This window comes from Ranitomeya variabilis, chromosome 1 (genome assembly GCF_051348905.1).
Source record: "Ranitomeya variabilis isolate aRanVar5 chromosome 1, aRanVar5.hap1, whole genome shotgun sequence".
Taxonomy (NCBI): domain Eukaryota; kingdom Metazoa; phylum Chordata; class Amphibia; order Anura; family Dendrobatidae; genus Ranitomeya; species Ranitomeya variabilis.
Genome location: NC_135232.1, coordinates 51,989,890 through 52,016,020, shown reverse-complemented (window position 1 = coordinate 52,016,020; position 26,131 = coordinate 51,989,890). Strand labels below are relative to the sequence as shown.

The window sequence follows — 26,131 nt, the reverse complement described above, 5'->3', positions numbered from 1 at the left end:
TTTTTTTCACAAAAATGATTTTTTAGCCACCAGTTTTGTATTTTCACAAGGGTAACAGGATAAATTGGACCCCAAAAGTTGTTGTCCAATTTGTCCTGAGTACGCTGATACCCCATATGTGGGGGGAACCACTGTTTGGGCGCATGGCAGAGCTCGGGAGGGAAGAAGCGCCATTTGGAATGCAGACTTAGATGGATTGGTTTGCAGGCGTCACGTTGCATTTGCAGAGCCCCTGATGTACCCAAACAGTAGAAACCCCCAAGTGACCCCATATTGGAAACTAGACCTCCCAAGGAACTTATCTAGATATGTTGTGAGAACTTTGAACCACCAAGTATTTCACTACAGTTTATAACGCAGAGCCGTGAAAATAAAAAATCCTTTTTTTCCCACAAAAATGATTTTTAGCCCCCCAAATTTATATTTTCCCAAGGGTAACAAGAGAACTTGGACCCCAAAAGTTGTTGTCCAATTTGTCCCGAGTACGCTGATGCCCCATATGTTGGGGTAAACCCCTGTTTGGGTGCACGGGAAAGCTCGGAAGGGAAGGAGCACTGTTTTACTTTTCAATTCAGAATTGGCTGGAATTGAGATCGGACGCCATGTCGCGTTTGGAGAGCCCCTGATGTGCCTGAACAGTGGAAACTCCCCAATTATAACTGAAACCCTAATCCAAACATACCCCTAACCCTAATCCCAATGGTAACCCTAACCACACCCCTAACCCTGACACACCCCTAACTCTAATCCCAACCCTAATCCCAGCCGTAAATGTAATCCTAACCCTAACTTTATCCCCAACCCTAACCCTAACTTTAGCCCCAACCCTAACCCTAACTTTAGCTCCAACCCTAGCCCTAACCCTAATGGGAAAATGGAAATAAATACATTTTTTTAATTTTATTATTTTTCCCTAACTAAGGGGGTGATGAAGGGGGGTTTGATTTACTTTTATAGCATTTTTTATAGCGGATTTTTATGATTGGCAGCCGTCACACAATAAAAGACGCTTTTTATAGCAAAAAAGTTTTTGCGTCTCCACATTTTGAGACCTATAATTTTTCCATATTTTGGTCCACAGAGTCATGTGAGGTCTTGTTTTTTGCGGGACGAGTTGACGTTTTTATTGGTAACATTTTCGGACACGTGACAGTTTTTGATCGCTTTTTATTCCGATTTTTGTGAGGCAGAATGACAAAAAACCAGTTATTCATGAATTTCTTTTGGGGGAGGCGTTTATACCGTTCCACGTTTGGTAAAATTGATAAAGCAGTTTTATTCTTCGGGTCAGTACAATTACAGCGATACCTCATTTATATCATTTTTTTATGTTTTGTCGCTTTTATACGATAAAAACTATTTTATAGAATAAATAATTATTTTGGCATTGCTTTATTCTGAGGACTATAACTTTTTTATTTTTTCTTTGATGACGCTGTATGGCGGTTCGTTTTTTTCGGGACAAGATGACGTTTTCAGCGGTACCATGGTTATTTATATCCATCTTTTTGATCGCGTGTTATTCCACTTTTTGTTCGGCGGTATGATAATAAAGCGTTTTTTGCCTCTTTTTTTTTTTTTTTTCCTACGGTGTTCACTGAAGGGGTTAACTAGTGGAACAGTTTTATAGGTTGGGTCGTTACGGACGCGGCGATACTAAATATGTGTACTTTTATTGTTTTTTTAAATTATTATTTAGATAAAGAAATGTATTTATGGGAATAATATATATATATTTTTTTCTTTATTTAGGAATTTTTTTTTTATTTTATTTTTTTTTACACATGTGGAAATTTTTTTTTTTTACATTTTTACTTTGTCCCGGGGGGGACATCACAGATCGCTGATCTGACAGTTTGCACAGCACTCTGTCAGATCGGCGATCTGACTTACAGTGCTGCAGGCTTACCAAGCGCTTGCTCTGAGCAGGCACTCGGTAAGCCACCTCCCTCCCTGCAGGACCCGGATGCCGTGGCCATTTTGGATCCGGGGACTGCAGGGAGAGGAGGTAAGAGACCCTCGGAGCAACGCGATCACATTGCTTTGCTCCGGGGGTCTCAGGGAAGCCCGCAGGGAGCCCCCTCCCTGCGCAATGCTTCCCTGTACCGCCGGCACACCGCGATCATGTTTGATCGCGGTGTGCCAGGGGTTAATGTGCCGGGGGCGGTCCGTGACCGCTCCTGGCACATAGTGCCGGATGTCAGCTGCGATAGTCAGCTGACACCCGGCTGCACTCCCCCCGTGAGCGCGGCCGATCGCACTGGACGTACTATCCCGTCTGTGGTCATACGGGTCCACCCCACCTCGACGGGATAGTACGTCCAATGTCAGAAAGGGGTTAATGAGCTCAGAAGCCCTCCGCCGCCAATCCCAGCTTATCCCAGAGTACCTAGTTCCCTGAGTGGGTTTCGTCACTGCGCAAACCCATGGATTCTCTGACAAGAGATTGAATCCCTCCGTGAACCCTCTGTGGCTCGGAGTGATCGCACGACCAATATAGATGGTCTCTTTCCTTCAGGCTAGCAGGGGCCGCAAGTATTCTAGAAACGTACACGCGCCTAAAAAATGGAAGCTTCATTTCCTGATGCCTCACCAATGATTTGCTGAGAACAAGTCTCTGAATATGGATCGGATATTGCCTTGGATCTGTACTCACCAGAACTTCAGAAAAGGATGGATTCGCCTATTTATATCATTAACCAATCTCTGTAGATTGACGAGGACTTCGGTTCTACTCCAGATCACGCAGCGTCCCTCATGAGGAAACTAAACTCCCTCGCAGAGCATTTGCCATTCACCCGGACAGGGAGCGTCCGGATAAGCGATCCACTGGACAGAAACCTCTGCAAGCGCGGTATCCTTTTTCAGCCAATATGTAAACACGCGGGGTGTGCCCTCCACGTATTCCCACCTAAGATGTGAGATGCCGTGCCTGGTCTGATTTTTAAGGGCGACGGGTCCCTTTAAAGGATACCGAACTCCCCACACCATCAATAGACGAGCACACGGAGTGTCGCCTCCATGTATCCTCTTCTGCAGCCAGGCCTAACACCGGACAACCAGCCCTGTCCACCCGGGGACCTTAACTCTTTGGATGTACAGAGGCTCCTTTTTTTGGCGTCCGAACACCCCCCTCTGCATCTCCACTATTAGCAGATGATGCAAGAAGGCGGACGATCCCTCTCCACTTCCCTGTTAAGAGGATGGTGGATCGAGGGTTCATCATTTTAACTCCGCACAGTCAAAAGAGGGAGGCGATAGTAAGAGACGGTTTTTCCTCCTTCTGCATGCAGCCGCGCATTCTGCCACTTGGCATATTAACCAAGTAGAATCTCCTGTGGTATACCTACCAGTATCCCTACCCGGTGGGTCATCAATTAAAAATACAACGGACTGTCAGATAGCAAATCTGGTTCCTTCTGTCTTGCGGCCTCCAGTTCAGCGCTCTACCCTACCTTAGCCGCTGCATGTGTTGCTAGAGCAATTGTCTCTTGGTCACAGACCTTAACTATTTTGATTTCCTATAGACCCAACCAGCAGTGGATCAGTTTTCCAGGATGGTCTAGATCTAAGGGATCTTGGTTCCAAAATGGGGACCGAAGAGTAAGACCGACCCTGAACCTCAAACTTCTACCAAGCTTGACAAGGTCCCCCTTCTTTGGATGGAGTTCCCCCTGCTCAGCCATTATTTCAACGGAAAAAGGTGGAGTTTCTGGCATCCACTGACATTCGGGATGCTTACCTTCACATTCCTATGTTTTTCCCTCTTCAAAATTCCTTCGCTTTCCCTTTCGCGAACAGCATTTTCAAATCACGACCTTGTCCTTCGGCCTTGCTACCGCACCCAGAGTGTTCGCAAGGGTTATGGGGGCTGTCATGTTCCTCTTGCACCTTAGAGGCGTGGTCGTCCTGCCCTATCTGGTCGACTTTCTAGCCGCTCCTTCAGCCCGGCGCCGAGTCGTCTATATCTCTTGCGATACCTTCTCTCTCCTGGGCTGGCAGCTAAACTTACACAAGTTTTGTCCTCATTTCCAGCCCAGCAGATATCCTTTTTGAGGATGATCCTGGAATCTTCCAGAAGATTGGTGATTCTCCCTTGAGACAAGGCCGTGGCCCTTCAACAGGGAGCTCGCGCACTTGTTCACTCATCCATTCATTCCATTCCATTCGATTTGCTAGGAGTTTTCTGAGGAAAATTGGTGACGACAATGGAAGTGGTTTCCTTCGCTCCTCTCGTTTTCTGCAGGTCAATCAGGCTTTCAGAGGGTAGTCTCTGAGCTCCTTCCTCATCCAGGGGAGATCCTTTCTCCCGGTTCAATGGTTATTAGTGACTACCGATGCCAGTCCTCTTCTCCTGATCATTGTTCTGGGGATCCGAACGGTACGGCTAGTTCTACAGCAGGTCCACTGCCTTCTGGCGGGTCACCCCATCTCATTCAATCGGACAATCCCACGTCTGTGCCATACGTCAATCATCTAGCAGGTACCCACGGTCAGGCGTCTTGGCCGAGGTACCTCACATTCTCTGTTGGGCTACGATCTATCATTTGGTGATCTCGGCACTACACATCTCAGGTGTAGAACTCTGGGCGGCGGACGCCGTCAGGGTCCCGCCTCATGTGAGTGGGAACTTCACCCGGAAGTCTTCCATCAGATCTGTCTTCTCTGGAGCACCCCAGATGTAGGTCGAATGGCATCCAGACTGAACGCCAATGTACTCTAAGTTCATGGTTCGGCCTCCAGGTCCAAAAGCCATCGCAGTGCATGCTCTGGTTCTTCCATGGTACCAGTTTCCTTCACCCCTCTTCCACTGCTTCCGAGATCTTTTCGGAAGCAGGGAGGGCCCCAGTGATCCTGGGAGATCCGCACTGACCATGTCAGGTTTTTTCTCGTTTGCTGAACTAGTATTTTTCCTTCTTATTGCAACAATACTGCAAATATGGACTTCCTCGCAGGGAGTCTTCACATGTGGTTCTTCTCTATCGCATACCGTTAGATCTTTGGGACCTTAATGATCCTGGGAGTCTTACAGTAGACTCTTTTTGATCCGGACAGACTTTACTATCAGGGAACATCGCCCTTTTTTCTCTGCGATCTCCTCATCCTGACGGGTCTTCGGAGCTAGCCGCTCTGTTCTTTCAGACCTTTTTCCCTTATTACCATCAAGGCAAGGTTGTCTACAGGCAATCCCCATCCCTTGTTACCAAGGTGGTATTGTATTCCCCCAGTTATGAAGGCATCGCTCTTCCCTCATCTCTTTCGGCACCAGTCCACATTGCTCTGAGTAGGTACGTCTCGAGGACGGCGTCCTTCCGAAGGTTGGACACTTTATTTGGGCTACCTCACTGTAAGAGGCTGCTTCCTGACGGTTACAGGACGGGTTTAGCCGTTTCATCGGCCATGTTAGCTCGGTGGATTTGTTACACCATCCAGGAATCCTTCCGTGTTAGATGTCAGCCTATCTCCCTGTCTATCGAGGTTTCTTGGATTCTAGGCACCAGGCGTCAGCACAGCACGACTGCAAGCTTGCGGGTTTGTCCAGTCCGCATGCATTCTTAAAGCACTATAGTTCCCAGACTTCCACAGATGTGAGTCTGGGCAGGGGGACTCTGCAGGCCGCAGTGGCGCACTTGTAAGTAGCAGTTACACAGGGCCTGATCTGATGTTGTCCCCACCCAGGGACTGCTTTGGGACGTCCCACGGTCTGTGTCCCCCAATGAGGCGTAGGAGAAATAGGGATTTTTGTGTACTCACCGTAAAATCCTTTTCTCCGAGCCAATCATTGGGGGACACAGCTCCCACCCTATTATTAGCTTGTGTTTGTTTTATAATTTGACATGCTATACTCTCATATATATAATGTGACATGCTATATGCTCATATGTTGTTATTGATCTCCTACTGCTTTTGCACCGAACTGGTTAGCTGAGAGCCAGCAGGAGGGTGTAAACTGCAGGGGAAGAGCTAACTTTCTTTGTATCACTTAGTGTCAGCCTCCTAGTGGCAGCAGCATACACCCCATGGTCTGTGTCCCCCAATGATTGGCTCGGAGAAAAGGATTTTATGATGAGTACACAAAAATCCCTATTTTATTATACTCACCAGCAGGGTGGTCTGGTCCGAGGGGCGTCGCTCTTCTTGGTCCGGCGCCTCCTATCTTCATGCTATGTCGTCCTCCTGCTTGCCACGTGTCGCGCACCTGCGCAGGCGTCTGTCCTGTTGAGGGCAGAGCAAAGTACTGCAGTGCGCAGATGCCAGGAAAAGTCAGAGAGGCCCGGCCCCTGCGCACTGCAGTACTTTGCTCAGCCCTCAACAGGGCAAATCAGTACGCCTGCGCAGGAGCGCGACGCCGAGGAGACTGTGTGAATGACGCAGGGATGCGTCATCCACACGAAACAAGAAGGAGTGCGACGATCATAAGATGGGAGGCTCCGGACCAGGACAGTGACACACATCGGACTGGACTGCACCGCAGGTGAGTATAATAAAAGTTATTTTTCTTCTCTTCCAGGTCAGGTTGGGGGCATGAATGCTGTATATTAGCCCTGAAAGGTGATGGCCGTAACTTATATCAGCCAAAACTGATGACCGGTTCCCTTTAAGGCCCAGACCTGTTTCTTCCTATGGTCTTTTTTTTATAGTAAAGCCTTAAAGAGTGACCATTGTTTTAATTTTTATTTCATATATAAATAGTGCACATTAAAATAAGCAACTTTGTAATATACCGTATCAGAGAAATCTGCTTTTTCCTCCTCCCGGACTGATATTTACCTCTCAATTCATGGAGAAAATCTGCAAAATGTGTATTTAGTGGAGAGAGATTTTCAACATTGATGAAATAGAAAATGACATTTGGTGCTTATAAGTTCTATGCAGAGGGGGAAGTGGGAGAAGGAGCTGGAGGCAGACAGACATTCTACTGCAAGTTCTCCTGAAAACCACCGTTACAGTTCTCCGTAGAACTTTATGGGCACCAACTGTCATCTCCTAGTTTATTAATGAGAAAATATGTATTCACTGAAGACAGATTTTACTCGTGAATCGAAAAGTTTGAGAATGAATGATCAGTCAAGGAGGAGAAAGAAGAGGATTTGTCTGATATAAAGTTTCCTATTTTCACGTGCAGTAGTGATTTTTGTTAACAAAATATAGAAATTTAAAAAATGGTTACCCTTTAATTTTAAAAGAAAAAAATAAGCCATACTTATCACCCGACCACCAGTCACCTGACCCTGCAGCCAATCAGTGGGCTCAGCAATTAGATCACCCAGAGTCGTGACATCATCGCTTCTGGTGTGACGTAGCAGCAGCGATGAAGAGGAGTCAACTACTTTCATTATATTACGACCATGGCTTGCAGCTGTCAAATGTAAATAGTGAGCGAAGAGCCCTTTAATTAACAGAGCAGAAGTTCCCCCTTTATGTCTCTGCCTGATCTTCATATCGCTGTGTACTCTTCTCACAGACTCTTCATGGAGATTCTCAATCAGTGCTCAGACGTAGATGAGATTCAGTTCCAGGAGGACGGATCCTGGTGTCCCATGAGACCAAAGAAAGAGTCACTGAGCTCACCGACCTCACAATTTCCACACAATGAAGGTACGGCCAGAGCATAATGGCCTAAAGGTTTTTTTTTTTTTTCTTTTAAGCTTAAGGTTGTGTTCACACGTGATAAAACCACGTAAAAAACGCATCCATTAAGCATCCTATGAATAGAATGCAATCCGCAATTTTTGTGCACATGTTGCGTTTTTCTCCCGTGAAAAAAAACGCATTGCGGTAAAAAACGCAGCATGTTCATTAATTTTGCGGATTTTTCGCGTATTTCCCACTATTTAATGCATTGGGGAGCGCCAAAAAAAAAAGTGAAAAATCCGCACAAAAAACACATGCGGATTCCCTGCAGAAAAAGTCCGGTTTTGTTCAGGAAATTTCTGCAAAGAATCCTGACGTGTGCACATAGCCTAAAGGTTTGGCCACTTTAGGACTACTATTAAATCTGTTAGGGATGGATCATGATTTTGTGACACTAATATGGGAGTAGCACATGTTCTCCTCTTTGTTAGCGTAGTCGTCTTTGCAGATTTCACAGCCATCCTGTTCTCAAACTGGCCGCAAATCGAGGAGCACTGCTCCTATGTGGGTCCTGATCTGTTCTCTCGCCTCGTCTCACAGGATCTGGAGTGATCAGCAAGATCTACTCCACTAAAGAGTCGGCTGAGATAAGCCCTAAGAAGAAGGCTGAAGTCATCGACCTGACCGTCGACAGCTCCTCTGAAGACGAGGATGAGCCAGCTCGGAAAAGGAAATGTCTGTATATGCCACCCGACTCGCAGGGGTCTCCAATGAAAAGGTGCGAGGATTATCGGCTCATCCAGCATGAGAAGTGTCCTGAATCCTCTTCATGTTGCAGATTTTCCCTTTTTAAATACATTTTGTCAGGCTTCTAAAGAATGCCTCCCACCGGCCACTACATCATGGTTTTACGTGTGTGACATTGACTAATTGGTTATTTTCTTTTTCTTTTTTTTTTTTTTCAAGTGTGTTATCTTATCAACCATCCACGATGCGACTTGGGAAGATGGCGGGCATAGAGCCCGACTCCTTACATCAGTCCATGCTGGAATACCAAGATCACTTCCACCATTCGGCCATCTCTGGTCTCACTGCAGATTTACCAGGTATATGTTATGTACTCGGGGGGTCTCCCACAGTGTCACAAAGGGTGGTCCCCTCTGCTAAGGACTTCCTCCATGACAGATTGCCACTGCAAAGAGCTGCTACAGTTGTAAATTACATGGATAATATTACTTATTATGGTGATGCAGCTACTTGATTGAGTCAGTGGAAAATCCAGTAATTAGCAAACATCAGAGAAAGTAGGCGCAACCCGCTTAATAGAGAAGGGCAGAGGCAAGGGCTTTTTGCTGCCCCATCCTGCTATCAGTAAGTAAAGGGAATTCTGTTGATACTATAACATCAGAATGACTCCGCACCCACCCTGAGCCGTGAGGCCATGCCATTACTAGCAGGTCTCGGCTATAGCATTCGTCTGCCACCCTGTTTTGGCATCTAGGATCGAAGCTAGCTCATAATCTGGCTGTTTAGCCTCGAACATGTCGCGATGAAAAGCGACCATGGCGTCTTTACTGCCAGGTTTTGCCTGCAGAAAAAAATGCAACTTAAGAATAATAGCCGTGACAAAAGCCCGACTTCCAGGAGAAAATGAACTAATTTCATCACTCGAGCTGACTACGTTCAATCAAAAAAGTTTATAAAGGTTTGTCGCCACGTACAACATTGTGAACAAGTGTCTGTAAGCACGCACAGCACAGATGTGCTGTAGATCGAGTAGTCAAACTGCCGTGCGTGCTCACAGCCGCTGCTCACTGCCTACTGACTGGCCACTCCATGCCTCTATGACTGATAGCCAGAGGCTCCCAGGCGGAAATAAGAGGATTTTTGGTACTCACCATAAAATCCCTTTCTCAGAGCCTTCACTGGAGAACAGTGGAAACCATGGGTCAATGGTGCTGCCTCACTGAGGCCCAGGTCTCACCCTTACAGAACAATCAGAGAAGAGGGAATTAGCCGCCTTTAACAACCCTATATATGCATATTAATAGGGTTTGGGGGCATGACCGGTTCCCTTTAAGTTTTCATTTTTCAGTTCTGTTCATACGTTTTCCACATTGATGTACATGGATGATGAAAGGTCATAATTGGTGAACCTAACCTGTATGATACAGTTCCATAAAAATAATTTTTTTTTTTTTTTTTTTGTATTAGGTTTGGATTTCCTGTCTTTGGTACCTGTTGACTCTCAGGTGAATGATTTATTACACATTTTTCAAGAAAATGGTTAGTTATCTGCCACATTTAGTAGAAACCATTACATAGGATCAGTGCATTAGAACTAGATGGATGCTAAATCTGTGTATAAAAGGGAACATTCAGTTTTATCTTATATGCATCCTGTATTTTGGTTAGGGTGTACACTTAAAGGGGTTCTCCGGGGCAAAAATAAAAGTTGCCCTTTGGGATCTGTAAAAAATAAAAAATAAATTAAAAAAAAGAAAAGCTAGTTGATACTCCCCTACCAACATCCACCTAAATCTAGAGCTAGACCACTCCCATGATCTGCGGCCGGACAGGAAGTGTGACCTCACCGTTCTGAGCCGCAGCGGTCAGGTGACTTGAGTAGCCTATCATCAAATGTTTTTCTAATGATGCGCCTTCATAGTCCTGTGACCCCTGCAGGAGGGGAAACGGATAAGTCTGCAGTTTCTGTGGTGGTCTGGTCTGCACTGGATCCTGGCGGCGAGAATCATTTGGTTTGTCAGCCTGTGAGGAACTTTTCTTTGTTTTTGTCCTGGAAAATCCCTTTAAATGTCTATCATGTCTCAAGTTATAGAAAAAACTGCCCCTAGCTTCCGGCTATGTAATTTTCAGCCATATTGACCCTCTTGCTGTACAGCGTTCCAGCATAAAATCGTCACCATGCCTCATTTTGTGCTTATGAGTACCATTCATTTCAAGCAGCACTATCCCTCTATGTTTTTGGATAGTCTCAACTCGGCTCTCCTAGCTCGGCACACTCATGGCAAGCCCAAAACCTCGAGCAGCCACCTTGAAGCCTGAACCAGCGGCAACCCCTAAGAAGAAAGTCATCTGGAAGCAGTTCTGAGGAGTCCGGCATATCCAGGTCCAGTCTGCAGAACAAGTCTGGTATTTATTGGTTTGTTTACAGACTTTAAGACGTTTATGGCCCTCGAGGAAGTTTTCTTTGGTGTTTGGAGCCACCTCTGGAACCGAGTGATCATCTTACTGCAGTTTTGTTTGTTGATTTGCGAGTTGCACATGTTCAGTTCATGTATATAGGATGCACTAAAGGAAATAATTGTAAATAGGTATTTTTATTAAAAAAAAACCCCTGTCAAATCTCCATCTTGTGTCTGTATTCTTCCAATTCAGTCTATGTGGTGAATAAGCAGCACCAGTGACTGATGAAAGCAAAAAATATAGTTCTTACCGATAACGGTATTTCTCTGAGCCCACGACGGCACCACGGAGAGAGGGGATCCGCCCACCAAGGACAGGAAACCTACAGATAAAAAGGCGGTACCTCTCTCCTGCATCAGTTTGTTTACTAGAGAAGGATGGGAGACTATGAATAGAGACTTGCTTTTAACATTACTTAAAGACTTAACTTGAGATACCGCGTGACTATTTATACTATTAGCATAAGGTACTATATTAACGTGCACACCCAAGAAGTGAAGGGAGGGAATGTACGGGTGCCGTCATGGGCTCAGAGAAATACCGTTATCGGTAAGAACTATATTTTTCTCTGACACCCATGACGGCACCACGGAGAGGATTGCAGAGATTTGTTCATTAGGGAGGGACCACCGCTTCCAGAACCCTTTTACCGAAGGTAAGGTCCCTATAGAAAGTGGACGGTGAAGACCAGGTAGCAGCTTTACATATCTGCTCAATCGAAGCTCCGGCCTTCTCCGCCCAAGAGTTTGTCACTGCTCTCGTTGAGTTTGCCTTGATATTTCCCGGGACGGGTACGCCACTCGATGAGTATGACAGGCTGATGGCTTCTGTAATCCATCTTGCCAGGGTGCCCTTAGATGCTTTCTTCCCCTTCCGGGGACCCTGAAAACATACAAAGAGAGAGGAATCCTCCCTACTCTCCCTAGTGGCTTCTATGTAATGCATCAGGCATCTCCTCACATCTAATGTATGTAATAACTCTTCCTCTTTGTTTTTGGGATTAGGACAGAAGGAGGGCAGAGATATTTCTTGTGTCCTATGGAAACGGAATGCCACTTTTGGGAGAGATGTCGGGTCAGTTTTTAGGATGACCCTATCATCGAGGATTTGCGTGAAAGGGGGGTTGGCGGATAGGGCCTGGATATCACTGACCCTACGTGCAGAAGTGAGAGCAACGAGCAAGGAAGTCTTAAGGGATAAGATTTTAATTGGAGCATCCGCTAATGGTTCAAAGGGAGGTTTAGATAATGCTCTAAGGACTAAATTTAAATCCCACTGAGGGGTAGATTTCACGAGTAGAGGCCTTGATCTACCGGCTGCTTTGATGAATCTAGAGATTCATCGATTCCCTGCTAAATCATAGTTGAATAAAGCTCCTAGAGCCGCTACATGGACTTTGAAGGTGCTTGTGGCCAGACCCAACTCTAACCCATTCCGCAGAAACTCAAGAATGGCTTTAAGAGGGACGCCCTCCCCCATTTTGGCACCTGAAGATGAAAGGATTTTTTTCCATACTTTCCCATATTGTTTGGTTGTAACGGGTTTTCTACTTTGTAGCAGTGTAGATACCAGCCCTGGAGAAAACCCCCTGTTTTCTAGTAACTCCCTTTCAAATGCCAAGCTGTCAAGTGAAAACTTGCCACCTGTGGATGATGAAATGGGCCTTGGGAGAGTAGGTTCGGGAGATCCGGCAGTACCCATGGATCGGAGATGGACATGATCATCCAGGAAAACCAAGGCCTCTTCAGCCAGAACGGAGCTATCAAGATTATGTGAGCCCCGTCCTCCCGAATCTTCCTCAGCACCGCCGGAATCAGAGCAATAGGGGGAAAAGCATATGCTAGTTGATGGTTTCAGGAGATCAGGAACGCATCTAGAGAAACAGGGCTCCCCAACGGTGTTATTGAGCAAAAGGTGTTCACTATTTTGTTTAGATGGTTTGCAAAGAGGTCTATGTTTGGTGTGCCCCATTTTACCGAGATCTGAGTTACTGATTCAGCTCCCATTCCCCCTGTTTCAAGCGAGAGCGACTTAGGTAATCTGCTCTGTAATTGTCCACCCCCTTTATATGAAGGCCCGATAGGGATTGAAGGTTGGTTTCGGCTATGTGGAAGATTGATCTGGTTATCTCCATCAGACTCCGAGAACGGTACCCCCCTGGTGATTTAGATACGCTATCACCACTTTGTTGTCCGACATAATTCTGATATGATGAGACTGAAGGGGGACCCAGGAACTCTAATAGTGCAAACTTGACTGCCAGTAGTTCCTTCATATTGGAGGACACTTTTTTCAAATATGGTGGCTAAGCCCCCTGAGCTAACAGGTCGTTCAGGTGTGCCCCCCACCCACTGGGACTCGCATCTGTTGTTACTATCTGTGAGACTGGAGTTAAGGTACCTTCACACGAAACGACTTTGTAACGATATCGCTAGCGATCCGTGACGTTGCAGCGTCCTGGCTAGCGATATCGTTTAGTTTGACACGCAGCAGCGATCAGGATCCTGCTGTGATGTCGCTGGTCGCTGAATAAAGTTCAGAACTTTATTTGGTCGTCCGATCGCTGTGTATCGTTGTTTGACAGCAAAAGCAACGATACCAGCGATATTTTACACTGGTAACCAGGGTAAACATCGGGTTACTAAGCGCAGGGCCGCGCTTAGTAACCCGATGTTTACCCTGGTTACCAGTGTAAAATGTAAAAAAAAACAAACACTACATACTTACATTCGCATCCCCCGCCGTCTGCTTCCCACACTGACTGAGCGCCGCAAAGTGAAAGCACAGCACAGCGGTGACGTCACCGCTGTGCCCTGCTACTGCCGGCGCTCAGTCAGTCAGTCAGTGCAGGAAGCGGACGCCGGGGGACGCGAATGTAAGTATGTACTGTTTGTTTTTTTTACATTTTACGCTGGTAACCAGGGTAAACATCGGGTTACGAAGCGCAGCCCTGCGCTTAGCAACCCGATGTTTACCCTGGTTACCCGGGGACCTCGGCATCGTTGGTCGCTGGAGAGCGGTCTGTGTGACAGCTCTCCAGCGATCAAACAGCGACGCTGCAGCGATCGGCATCGTTGTCGCTATCGCTGCAGCGTCGTTTCGTGTGAAGGTACCTTTACCCACGGGATTCCTTGAGAAAGATTGCCTTGCGATGTCCACCAACTTAGTGACTGAATTGTGTTTGGAGATAAATTGAGCCGACTTTCTATATTCCCTTTTAGAGAGACTTCTTCTGACAAGATTTGCCATTGAAGCTCCCTTGAGTGTAACTGAGCCCATTGGACTGCAGGGATGCAGGCCGTCATGGATCCCAAGAGGGACATCGCTTGGCGGAGGGTTATGGAGGGGGTGTCTTGCCTTCTGGATACCAGACTTATGATGTTTTGAATTTTTTCCTCTGGAAGGCGGCATTCTTGTTTTATAGAGTCCAGAGTAAGGCCCAGGTACTCCTGGATCTGGCATGGTAACAATCTGGATTTTTTTAAGTTCACTAACCAGCCGAGTTTTTCCAGTGAATGTCTGATTGTGTTCAGCTGTTCCTCGCAGTGTTGTGGAGAGGAACCGATTATCAAAAAGTCGTCGAGGTATGGCACTATCAGGGTATAATGCTCCCTCAGGTGAGCCATTACCTCTGCAACTAATTTCGTGAAGACCTGTGGGGCTATAGCCAGCCCGAAGGGGAGGGCTAAGAATTGAAAATGGTATATCACCCCCCTGATATAGACTGCTATTCTGAGGAATTTTTGGTGATCTTTGTGGATAGGGACGTAATAGTAGGCGTCCTTCAGATCCAGGACTACCATGAAACACAGTGGAAACAACATTTTTATCGAGGTTTTTATTGTTTCCATTTTGAATGACTGAATTTCTAGGAATTTGTTTAGACTCTTCAGATTTATGATAGTCCTGAAGAAACCGTCCGGCTTCTTCCTCAGGAACAGAGGGGAGTAATACCCTTGTCCTCTTTCTTGTAGGGGAACTTCCATGAGAACCCCTTTGTTTACTAGTCCCATGACTTCTTTTTCTAATGCTAGTTGCTCTTCCTCCGAAGATCTTAGCGAAGTCGTCATGAACGAGGGGATGAGGGGGCTTTTGAAATTTCAGTTTCAGCCCGGATTTTATTATGTTCAAAACCCAAGGACTGCTGGTAATTTTCTGCCAGGCTGAGAGGAAGAGGGACAGTCTTCCCGCCACCTGGGGCAAGCATTCATTGTGCGGGTTTTTTGTTGTCGTTAGGGTTTTTGTTGAATATGAAACCCTTGTTTCTCTAGTCACCTTCCACGACGGCATACGGAGGTTGCCTCTTTGCCCTAATGGGGAACAGGAAATACGGAGAGGTTAAAAGGCCCTCCCACCTCCCCCTCACCAGTGTCTTTCCTGTTCCCCATGGGACAGAGAGAGGTTTCTTTCGTGTGCTGTGGTGTCCGGTAACTACTGCACTTACTGAGGCTTCGCTTTTAAAAATCCGGGCAGCATGGGGTCGTATCTTACCTCCCCCTGGTGCTGCTCCCGTCGCGCCGCGGTGTCCTCGGGACCGTTCCCTGGCCTTCCCGCGCCCCCGTGAGGGCAAAGCAGGCCAGCGATCCTGACCGGAGTCCTCTCTGAGCTCTCCGGTCTCCTCTCCACGCTGCTGGCGACCCGGAAGTGCTCGCGCGCGTCACTTCCGGTCTTTTCTGCGCTCTCTGGAGGCACTTCCGCCGGCGACGCCTCGTGCAGGATGCCGTTCCTCCACCCGGGACCATGGAGGGGAGGAGAAGGATTTCGTTTACCGCTGGGGGCAGGGACATGCTGTACAGCATAAAACCTGCCAGAAAACGTCACAGGTAAGACTGTTCTGCCATGGAGAGCAATACCTGCCCTGCGCCTGCAGAGCCCAGCGTTGCCCCTGCCACATTAAGTGCTGCAGGGACAAGGGTCCTTAGCCTAGTGTTTTTTTTTTTTTAATCAGATAATTTTTATTGGTCAATAAGGATAATACATGGAAATTGCATTACTGTAAACAGCAAACATATATATTATAACTTTTTTAGAAAACCTTTTAGCGCCGAATCGAACAAAGAGAGACCTGACGAGAGCCGCCCCAGTTTGTTACATCATCCATAGATAAAAAAGAGAAGAGGAAGATAGCATATCGATAACACTCTCTAGAGAGCCAGAGGTCCAAGCACAGGGACAAGGCCACTTAAATCAAGCCGACTCAAGCCAAGGATTCCATAAACGGTGGAAGAGGTCCATCTTGTTTCTTTTACAATAAATACTCTTCTCCAAAGCAACAATATAATCCACTTGCGTCATGAAGTCTCTTCTTGTTGGTGGCTCTTCCCTAATCCAGAACCTGGCGATCAGTTTACATGCAACAAACAGTAGTCTAGCAATAACCATCTTATACAAATTGTCAGTTACAATCTCTTCTACGTACCCTAGAATACATACCAAGGGATCTCACGGTATAGACACTAGCGCTGCTATCATGAGGAGAGTTGAATACTTTGCCTCAAGCGGCAGAGTATTCCTAAAGACAGGGAGCGGCAGTCAGAAGTTAGCACACGTGGTGCCGACTCTCCCTGCAATCACTTGCTGACAGTGCGTGCGGCGTGCCCAGCGGCAGGTGAGGTGACTCACTGTTACCACCCGGCCGGGCTGAGGTGCAGTCAGAAGCGGTGCCCTGTGTCCTGACCTGCTGGCTGCTGTGCAGTAAGTAACTGTAAAAAACATAATTCGCCACCCCCACATGCTAGTGAGTGTCAACTCGTTTGTGAACGAGCTGATAAAGAGCCGGCTCCCTGCTGCTCGGCAGTGTGAGGTTGTTTTTTTTTTTGCTTTCTTGGCTGGTGCTGGCTGCAGCTTATCAGACTGTGACTCCTGGGGAGGAGAGAAGTAGCTGTGGACTGTTAACTGTTTGTGAGCACTGGAGAAGTGGTGCAGTCTGCAGACAAGCACAGGACAGGGTGGATGGGAAAAGTAAATGCTTCCTATTGTTAACCCTTAAGTGCCCACAGACTGCAAGCATTAGGGTATGTTTCCACATTCAGGAAACGCTGCGTGTTTGACGCTGCGTTAGAGCAGCAGCGTCAAACACGCAGCGTCCAGATGTTACAGCATAGTGGAGGGGATTTCATGAAATCCCGTCTCCACTATGCGGTAAAACATGCCGTAAATGTACCATAGACTATCATTAGATGCGATAAAATCACATCTAATGATTAGTCACATGCGTAGTAACTGCGTAAATGCAGCTTACCACGCATGTCTGCCGGCTCACCTGTCCCACCGCCGAAGTCCCTCATCCACTGCAGTTCTCGCGATAACTTATTGTGAGAATTGCCGTGCACGTGACCAGGACTTATCTCCGGTCACTAGTCTGGTTCTCACGGTCAGCTGATTGTTAGAACGCTGCAGTGTAGGTGATCGCTGGAGAGTTATCTCCGGCGATCATCTACCGGCTCTACGCTTTTAAATAGGAATATATTTTACATTTGCGTCAGGTTAGGCGAGTAAAGAGTAAGGGTATGTGCACACGTTGCGGATCCGCAGCGTTTTTTGCAGTGCAGAAACGCTGCAGATCCGCAAGTGATTTACAGTACAATGTAAATCAATGAGAAAAAAAAATGCAAATCCGCTGCGGTTTAAAAGAAGTAGCATGTCACTTTTTTGTGAATCTGCAGTGTTTTTGTACCCATTCCATTATAGAAAACAGCAGGGGTAAAAAACGTAGCAAATCCGCAAGAAAACCGCAGCAAAAACACACATAAAAAGCTGCGGAACCGCACAAAAAACGCGACAAATCAAATCCGCAGGTGCGTTTTCTGCCAGGAGAGGCAGAAATTCCTAAGCCTAATCCGCAACTTGTGCACATAGCCTTAACCAGATTTATTTGTACTGATTTTACTACGTGGGGGGGGAGGGGGGGCCGTTTTGCAGTTCGCCTCAGGCAGCAGAAAGGCTAGGTTCACCCCTGGGTATAGAGCAATTATACGTCAGTCCCACCTTGCTCAACACCACTATCCAAAAGGAGGACAGCCTGGGACATTGCCACATCATATGGAGGATACCCGCCTCGGACTGCGAGCACCTAGGGCATTCTGAATTAGGTCTCAGACCAGCCCTGAATAACATGTCCGGAGTTTTGTAAGCCCTATGGATAACAAATAGTTGTGACAACCTCCCAGGCTCATTCATCGAGATTTTGGGCACATAATCCAATATTGAATCCCAACGATCATTGTCGATCACCCCCAGGTCTTTTTCCCCACTTTGCTCTAAGCTCGAATAGGGTGCCCCTCTAAGAAAGAGAATAAAAGGAACTCATATTCCTGAAATCGCTCCCTTCGTGCCTCCCCGCGTAAGGACAAAATCCAACATGAGGTCAACCTGAATCTCCACAGGCCCCCTCCTACACTGTGCCTGAAACGCATGAGAGATGCGGCTATATTGATACGCCTCAGAGTTTGGCAGTAAAAATTCTTCCTGCAGTTCCTCGAACTTCTTAATTCTGCCCCGATGTAGAATTTGTCCCAACCGAGAAATGCCTGCCTCCTTCCATACATGGAATCCTGGCATCTGTCTGAATTCTTGTAGCAAACAGTTATTCCAGATGGGTGAGAACCTAGTAAGTGCCTTCACTCCCCTTATTCCTTTTACTTTGTCCCAGACCTTATGAATAAGCTTAATAGTGCAGAATTTGGAACCTTTCTCCCGGAAATGTCCACCCTCCAGACCCTCACTCAATGTCTTCAACCCCATCAGTGTCTTCAGGCTACGTGGTGCCCGCTCCCCACCAGGCTCCTCGCCCCAACCCCTAAGATGCTGACACTGATGCCAAAAAGTATAACCAAGGGTTAGGGAGCGCCAACCCACCCTCCGTCTTCAGCCTTTGTAAGATTTCCTGTTTAAATCTGGGGCTTCCCTCCCCCCCCCCCCCCCCCTATTTTGCGATATCCAGATAGGGGAGTTATGTAAGGCTGGTTTCACACTTGCGTTTTTATCTGCATGCGTTTTTAAAAAAAACGCATGTGTGAAAAACGCATGTAAACGCGGTAAAACGCATGCGTTTTTTAGACGCATGCGTTTTTATAGAAAAACACAAGAAAACACAAGAAAAAACAAGAAAACCCTAACCCTAACCCTACCCCTAACCCTAAACGTGACTGAAATACGTGGCACTGAAATACGTGCAACTGAAATACGTGGCACTTAAATACGTGGCACGTGGCACTTAAATACGTGGCACGTGGCACTTAAATATGTGGTACTTAAATACGTGGCACTTAAATACGTGGCACGTGGCACTTAAATATGTGGCACATGGCACTTAAATACGTGGCATACGTGGCACTGAAATACGTGGCACGTGGCACTTAAATATGTGGTACTTAAATACGTGGCACTTAAATACGTGGCACGTGGCACTTTAATACGTGGCACTTTAATACGTGGCACGTGGCACTTTAATACGTGGCACGTGGCACTTAAATATGTGGCACGTGGCACTTAAATACGTGGCATACGTGGCACTGAAATACGTGATACGTGGCACTTAAATACGTGGCAATATGACTGTCAGAAAATGTTCATTAAACGGTTAGGGGTGAGGTTAGGGGTAGAGTTAGGGTTAGGGTTTGGATCCCTTTATCACCTTGATGGTGGTGGGTGGCTTTTCAGTGTGTTTTCTGGTTTTTTTCTATAAAAACGCATGCGTTTTTAGCGCAAACAAACGCATGTGCTTAAAAACGCATGCGTTTACATAGACAGCAATGCATTTTTTTGCCGCGAAAAAACGCGCAAGAAAATACTGCAGGTAGCATTTTTGAAAATGAACGCATGCAGACAAAAAACGCATGCGTTTGAAAACGCGACCAAACGCATGTGCAAAAAAACGCATGCGTTTTCAATGTTAAATATAGGAAAAAAAACGCATGCGTTTTTTGTGCAAAAAACGCTGCAGACAAAAACGCAAGTGTGAAACCAGCCTAACACATAAAGAAGTTGCGGCATCACAATCATCTTTATAAGATTTACCCTACCGATTACCGATAAGTGTAACTTTTTCCACGCCTGGATTTTAGTGCGTATTTTCCGCAAAAGTGGTGCCAAGTTCAGTTCCTCAAAGCTAGTTAAAGGGAGAGCAATTTGGATCCCCAGATATTTGAATTTATCAACCAACCTCAGCTTTGTAGGAGAATCTCTCATTTCACTATCTCCAAAATCCCCATCTATCAACAACATATTGGATTTATCCCAATTGATCCTCAGTCCCGAATAACTCCCAAACTCCTCTATGATGGCCTCCGCCCTAACCAGGGTCTCCTCAGGGTCCTCCAAAAAAAGTAAAATGTCATCAGCATATAACGCTATTTTTTTCCTCTTGAGTCCCCGTACATAAAACCTCTCACCTCCCGGGACCCTCTTATTTTGGCAGCAAGGGGCTAAACCGCCAGGGCAAAAAGCAATGGGGACAAAGGACAGCCCTGCCTTGTTAACCCAGTCAAAGGAAAGGATTCAGAGAGAGCATTGTTAACTCTAATTTTAGCCACTGGAGAAGAATACAACAGCTGCACCCAGGAGATGAATTTAGGTCCGAACCCCAATCGCTCTAACACCGACCACAGGTAACTCCACTCCACGCAATCAAAAGCCTTATGGGCATCCAAGGAAACCACGACCCTTTTACCGACATTGTCAGAGGGAATTTGCAAATTTGAAAACAACCTTCTCAAATTGAGTGCCGTTGACTTATTGGGCATAAAGCCCGACTGATCTGGGTGAACCAGTTTGTCAATTACCCGAGTCAACCTATTTGCCAATGTTTATGCCAAGATCTTTGTCGGCCGTCAGAAGTGAAATTGGTCTATAGGATTCTGGTAGCTGTAAGTCCTTGTCGGCTTTAGGGATGACCACCACAATAGCCTTTCTCATTGACAAAGGTAGCTCCCCTCTTTCCAACGAATTATTGAACACCCCAACCAATTTGGTCAGCAAGGTTTCTTTCAGAATCCCATAGACCTCTGCTGGAATACCATCCGCCCCCGGAGCTTTACCCCCAGCGACGCCCGCCAAAGCAGCCCCCAATTCTTCCTCCCCAATCGGCTCCTCCAACAACTCGCTTTCCTCTCTGCTCAACCTAGGCAGATCAATCCCCTCCAAGTACCTGGTCATGTCCTCAGACCCCCTCCCCACACTAGAAGTATATAGCTTCCCATAGAATTTCCTAAACCCTTCTAAAATTTGCTCCCCCCCGAGTAACCAGGGTACCATCCTCAGTTTTTATGGAGTAGACATGTGAGGACCCCCTCTGTGCGGAAGCCACTACCGAAAGTAAATGTCCCACCTTTTCCCCTTCTGAATAAAAAGTTTATTTTTGAAAAGCCTGCAACTTCTCCGCCTTTTTTAAATATAGCCGATTAACCTTCTGCTGAGCCAGCCTCATGCGGCTCTGAGACTCCCTAGTACTATGGGTACCCAGTGCCACCTCCGCTGCTTTCAGTTCTTCCAAGACAGCTTGATCCTGTGCTCTAGTCCTTGTCTTAGGGTACTGTCACACAGTGCAATTTTCGTCGCTTCGACGGCACGATCCGTGACGTCGCAGCGTCGTATGATTATCGCTCCAGCGTCGTAGACTGCGGTCACACTTTGCAATCACGGCGCTGGAGCGATGCCGAAGTCCCCGGGTAACCAGGGTAAACATCGGGTAACTAAGCGCAGGGCCGCGCTTAGTAACCCGATGTTTACCCTGGTTACCAGCGTTAACGTTAAAAAAACAAACAGTACATACTTACATTCCGGTGTCTGTCCCCGGCGTCTCAGCTTCTCTCCACTGTGTAAGCACCATAGCCGGAAAGCAGAGCGGTGACGTCACCGCTGTGCTCGCTTTCCGGCCGGCAGGCGCTCACACAGTGCAGAGAAGCTGAGACGCCGGAGGACAGACACCGGAATGTGAGTATGTACTGTTTGTTTTTTTAACGTTTACGCTGGTAACCAGGGTAAACATCGGGTTACTAAGCGCGGCCCTGTGCTTAGTTACCCGATGTTTACCCTGGTTACAAGCGAACACATCGCTGGATCGCTGTCACACACAACGATCCAGCGATGTCAGCGGGTGATCAAGCGACGAAAGAAAGTTCCAAACGATCTGCTACGACGTACGATTCTCTGCAGGGTCCCTGATCGCTGCTGCGTGTCAGACACTGCGATATCGTAACGATATCGCTAGAACGTCACGAATCGTACCGTCGTAGCGATCAAAATTGCACTGTGTGACAGTACCCTTATGTCTCGAGATGTCTTGGAACAAAATTCCCCTTAAATACGCTTTCATAGTGTCCCACACTACATGGGGCTACCTTCATTTATCTTAAAAAAATTCCTCACTCTCTACCCCCACCCTTTCCATGTCCAAAAGTTGTAGCCAGGAGGGGTGAATTTTCCAACCCATCTTCCTCGATCCAGCCTGATCCGACAATTTCAGAGAAACCTGAACCGGGCTATGATCTGATAAAATCCTAGGACTATATTCCACCTCGCTTAACAATTCGTTCATCCCCTCGTTACCCAGGGCGATATCAATTCGTGACATAGAGCCATAAGTAGTCGAATAGCAGGAGTAAGAGTATGTATTAACATTGCGAACCCGCCATAAGTCAATCAATCCTATTTCTCTAAGATAGTTTCCAAAGGGAGTGTCATTGGCGTCTCTGCGCAACGGTGCGTGATTACTCTTATCCCAGTGATCATCAGCTATGTTGTTCACATCTCCCATCACAAGAAGGGGAACCCCATCCCATCCTCTCATAGACTCCAATATCTCCTGAATTTTCTTACCAGAGTACGGTGGGGGTATATACAATGAAACAATGCAAATCAAACGATTAATGATTTTACACACCAAAAAGACATACTGACCATCCCCATCAATTTTAACCTCAATTTCCTCAAATGGGGTATTAGTATGAATTAAAACAGACACCCCTCTTGCATAATTAGAGAACGTCGAGTGATACGCCTTGCGCACCCATCGCTTCTGTAGCATATCAACTTTTTCCTTCACTAAATGGGTTTCTTGCAAGCATATCACCGAGGGCCTCTGTTTTAATAGGTACTGAAATATTGTCGCATGCTTAGTAGCGTCTGCTAACCCCCTGACATTCCAACTTATAATATTAACATCCCCTCCCATATCCCTAAAGAAGCGTAATAAGTGAGTGCCATCTCCCCCAGGTCTCCACCATTACCCCCCTCCCCCCACCCCACAACCAATCCAACCTCCCCCATCTGAAACAATAAAATTAAAATAAAACAAACTTTCTTTTTCTGTATGAGAACTGAGAGCACTTAATAACAACCTAGAACTATGCCCTTCACTGTCCATCTCTCCCCCTCCCACCACGACTAATATGAACTATTCATTGCGCCGCCGAACACAATACTTTGACTTTTAGGTGCATTCTGTATGAAAACACTGAACACTTTCAAAGATCAATAAGAGGTAAAACCAGTGAAACTACAAATTCTCGGTGTCAGTCTCATCGGTTCCGCTCTGTGCCAATTTTCTTGGCATTCGTGTCCAGCCAGTGCGTAGCTTCCTCCGGATTTTGAAAAAAATGAACACGATCCAGCGCCACCACCCTGAGCTTAGCAGGGTAGCATTGAATATTTTAAGTCCAGTTCTCGGAGCCGCCGACTTCACCAAACTTCATTCTGAGTTTTTGCACCGATGCCGAGTAATCCGGATAAATGGAGATCCGATTTCCGTTTATACTTAGGCCACCGCTGATCCTAGCCTTCCTTAGTAGGGTTTCTCGATCCCGGTAGTTCAACATTTTTGCCAGTATAGCACGAGGGGCAGAGCCGGGTGGTAGGGGCCTAGTGGGGACTCTATGAGCCCTCTCCACCGCAATATGGTTGGTGAGGTCTACGCCGCCCACCGAGTTTTTAAGCCATGCCTCAATGTATTCAGTGGGATTATTCCCCTCCACCTTCTCCGGCTCCCCAATTATTCTTAAATTGTTCCTTCGGGAACGGTTTTCCAGGTCATCTGTTTTAAATTCCAATTCTGCAAAACGTTGAATATATTTCTTTTCTCTTTTTAGCAGTTCGTTTGTCTGATCCTCCACACTGCCCACACGTTCCTCCACCACCTCCACTCTTTTCTCCACCTTCCGCATAGCAGAGTTAGGGGGCTTCATTTCAACTTTTAAGTCATCCACTCTTATGTTCAGTGCAGCCAGGGCAGATTTGCAGTACATAACAACAGAAAAAATGTCCTGCAATGTTGGTTCCCCCATATTTGCTTGCTCCACACCATCAAAATCATTAGCCTGCACCGGGCTAGCAGCAGGTGTCATATTGCCAGCGCTGTGCACTTCCTGCATCTTCCCTGGGGAACGCTGCTCCTCCACCTCGCTGAGGTTGTCCTCCCCTCCTCTCCTCTGCGGGGCTTCCTTCTCTCCAGGCCCCTCAGCATCCAGCAGCAAGGCACCCCCCTCCTCAGTGCGGGCGAACCGCTCCAGCCTGGCTATTACCTCCAGCGGTATGAAGCGCTGGCTCTGGCTGCGTCCTCCTCTGCCACGGCGCCATCTTGGAGTTTCGCGCCCGCAGCAGGCGCCGACTGTTTACGGCGTGGCATCGCCGCTCTTCACCGCTCACTATCCCCGGTGCTCTCCTCCGTTCCCTGGGGTCCTGCGGTGCTGCACTACCCGGTTTTGGCTTTCGGTGGCGCCTTCAAGGGTAAGTACCAGGAGCGGTGCGGGGAGAGAGACCCGACACACGTCCGCTCACATAGCTCGCTAGGCCACGCCCCCTTAGCCTAGTGTTTAGAGGGATATTATTAGTTATGGCTCTCTCTCCCCTCTTCTTACAGGGAGAAAAGTCCACCTCTAAAACTACTACTAAAAAGAAGTGTGCCATCTGTAACATTAAACTGCCCCCATTATGGGAGAAAAAGCTCTGCAGAACCTGTACTGATAAGGTTGTCAGAGCAGAACAACCTTCTCTGTTAGAAGAAATCCGCTCCCTAGTCAAACAGGAGGTGCAATCTTCCCTAGCGGCCTTTACCCCTCCACCCCCACTCTCTCCAGCTAAAAAAAGAAAGATCCAGGATGAGGATTCTGAATCTGAATCAGACCTCTCCCTATGCCTCATCCTCAGGTCGACGAGAAGAACCATGTCCCCTATAACCTCTGAAGCTAGGAAATATCTTTTTTCTTCAGAATGGATTGAGGACTTAGTATCTGCCGTACGCAGTACTATGGGGCTAGAGGAAGAGTCAGAACCACAGTCCATACAGGACCAGATGTTTGGTGGTATAACCAAGGGTAAACGAGTGGGTTTCCCAAATCATTCCAATATATCTGATATGATTGATCAGGAGTGGGAATTACCTGAAAAACGTCTCAGTACCCCATCCGAGATGAAGCATAGATTCCCCTTGGAAGGGGATTTGGCCAAATGCGATATCCCTAAAGTTGATTCTCAAGTGGCAAGAGTGGCTAAGAACGGCTCTTCCATTCGAAGACTCGTCACAATTAAAAGATCCGATGGACAGAAAAATAGTCTGTTGAAAAAATCGTGGGAGACTTCCACGGTAGCCCTCAAAGCCAATATTGCGTCAGCATGTGTGGCTAGAGCACTTTTCCGCTGGTTGGGAGAACTGGAATCCCACATATCCCAGGGCACTTCCAGAGCTGAATAGTTAGACTCTCTACCCAGTCTTCTCAGAGCTACGGGTTTCCTAGCAGATGCCTCTATGGAAACTATCAGAGTTGCTGCTAGATCATTAGTGCAAACTAATTCAGCCAGACGGGCGCTGTGGCTAAAAACGTGGTCTGGTGACATCACCTCCAAGGCCAAATTGTGCGCCATTCCGTTTAAGGGTAACTATGTCTTCGGGCCTTCCCTAGATGACATTTTGGAGAAGGCAACTGATAAAAAGAAAGCCCTCCCAGAACAGAAAGCTCCCAAAAAGAAATTTTTTCGTCCCTTTCAGGCCCAAACCTCCCAGAGAGGAAAAGGCAAAACCGGGAGATGGAGTTACCCGAAAGGAGGAGGGAGGAATATCCTTATCCCTCAACAACAGCAGCAACAGTCTCAGCAAGAGAAGCGGTGACTTCGACCCGAAGGGGGGGGGGGGGGGGGAAGACTCTCAAATTTTGTACTTCAGTGGCAAAACATCACCAATTGCCCCTGGGTCCTCAACGTCATCAAAGAGGGTCTTCTAATAGAATTCATTTCCTCCCCCCCCCCCCCACGGGGTTTAAAGATTACCTCCCTTCCCTCCTTAAAAGACCAGTCCATATTAGAGTCGGGTCTCAGGGCCCTAAAGATGTCAAATGTGATATCTCAGGTTTCGGGATCA

General features: G+C 47.0%; 1 protein-coding gene across 1 annotated transcript in view; it reads left to right on the top strand.

Moving 5' to 3' along the window:
- The window catches only part of PIAS2 (protein inhibitor of activated STAT 2), a 52,114-nt gene extending 41,169 nt beyond the window's left edge, over window positions 1-10,945 (top strand). Inside the window, exons 10-14 of the mRNA XM_077283670.1 lie at window positions 7,466-7,599; window positions 8,176-8,353; window positions 8,542-8,681; window positions 9,790-9,827; window positions 10,569-10,945. Coding sequence (XP_077139785.1) covers window positions 7,466-7,599; window positions 8,176-8,353; window positions 8,542-8,681; window positions 9,790-9,827; window positions 10,569-10,634 — 556 coding nt within the window. The 3' untranslated portion in view covers window positions 10,635-10,945. The remainder of the gene's footprint in view (window positions 1-7,465; window positions 7,600-8,175; window positions 8,354-8,541; window positions 8,682-9,789; window positions 9,828-10,568) is intronic.
- Window positions 10,946-26,131: the final 15,186 nt, after the last annotated feature.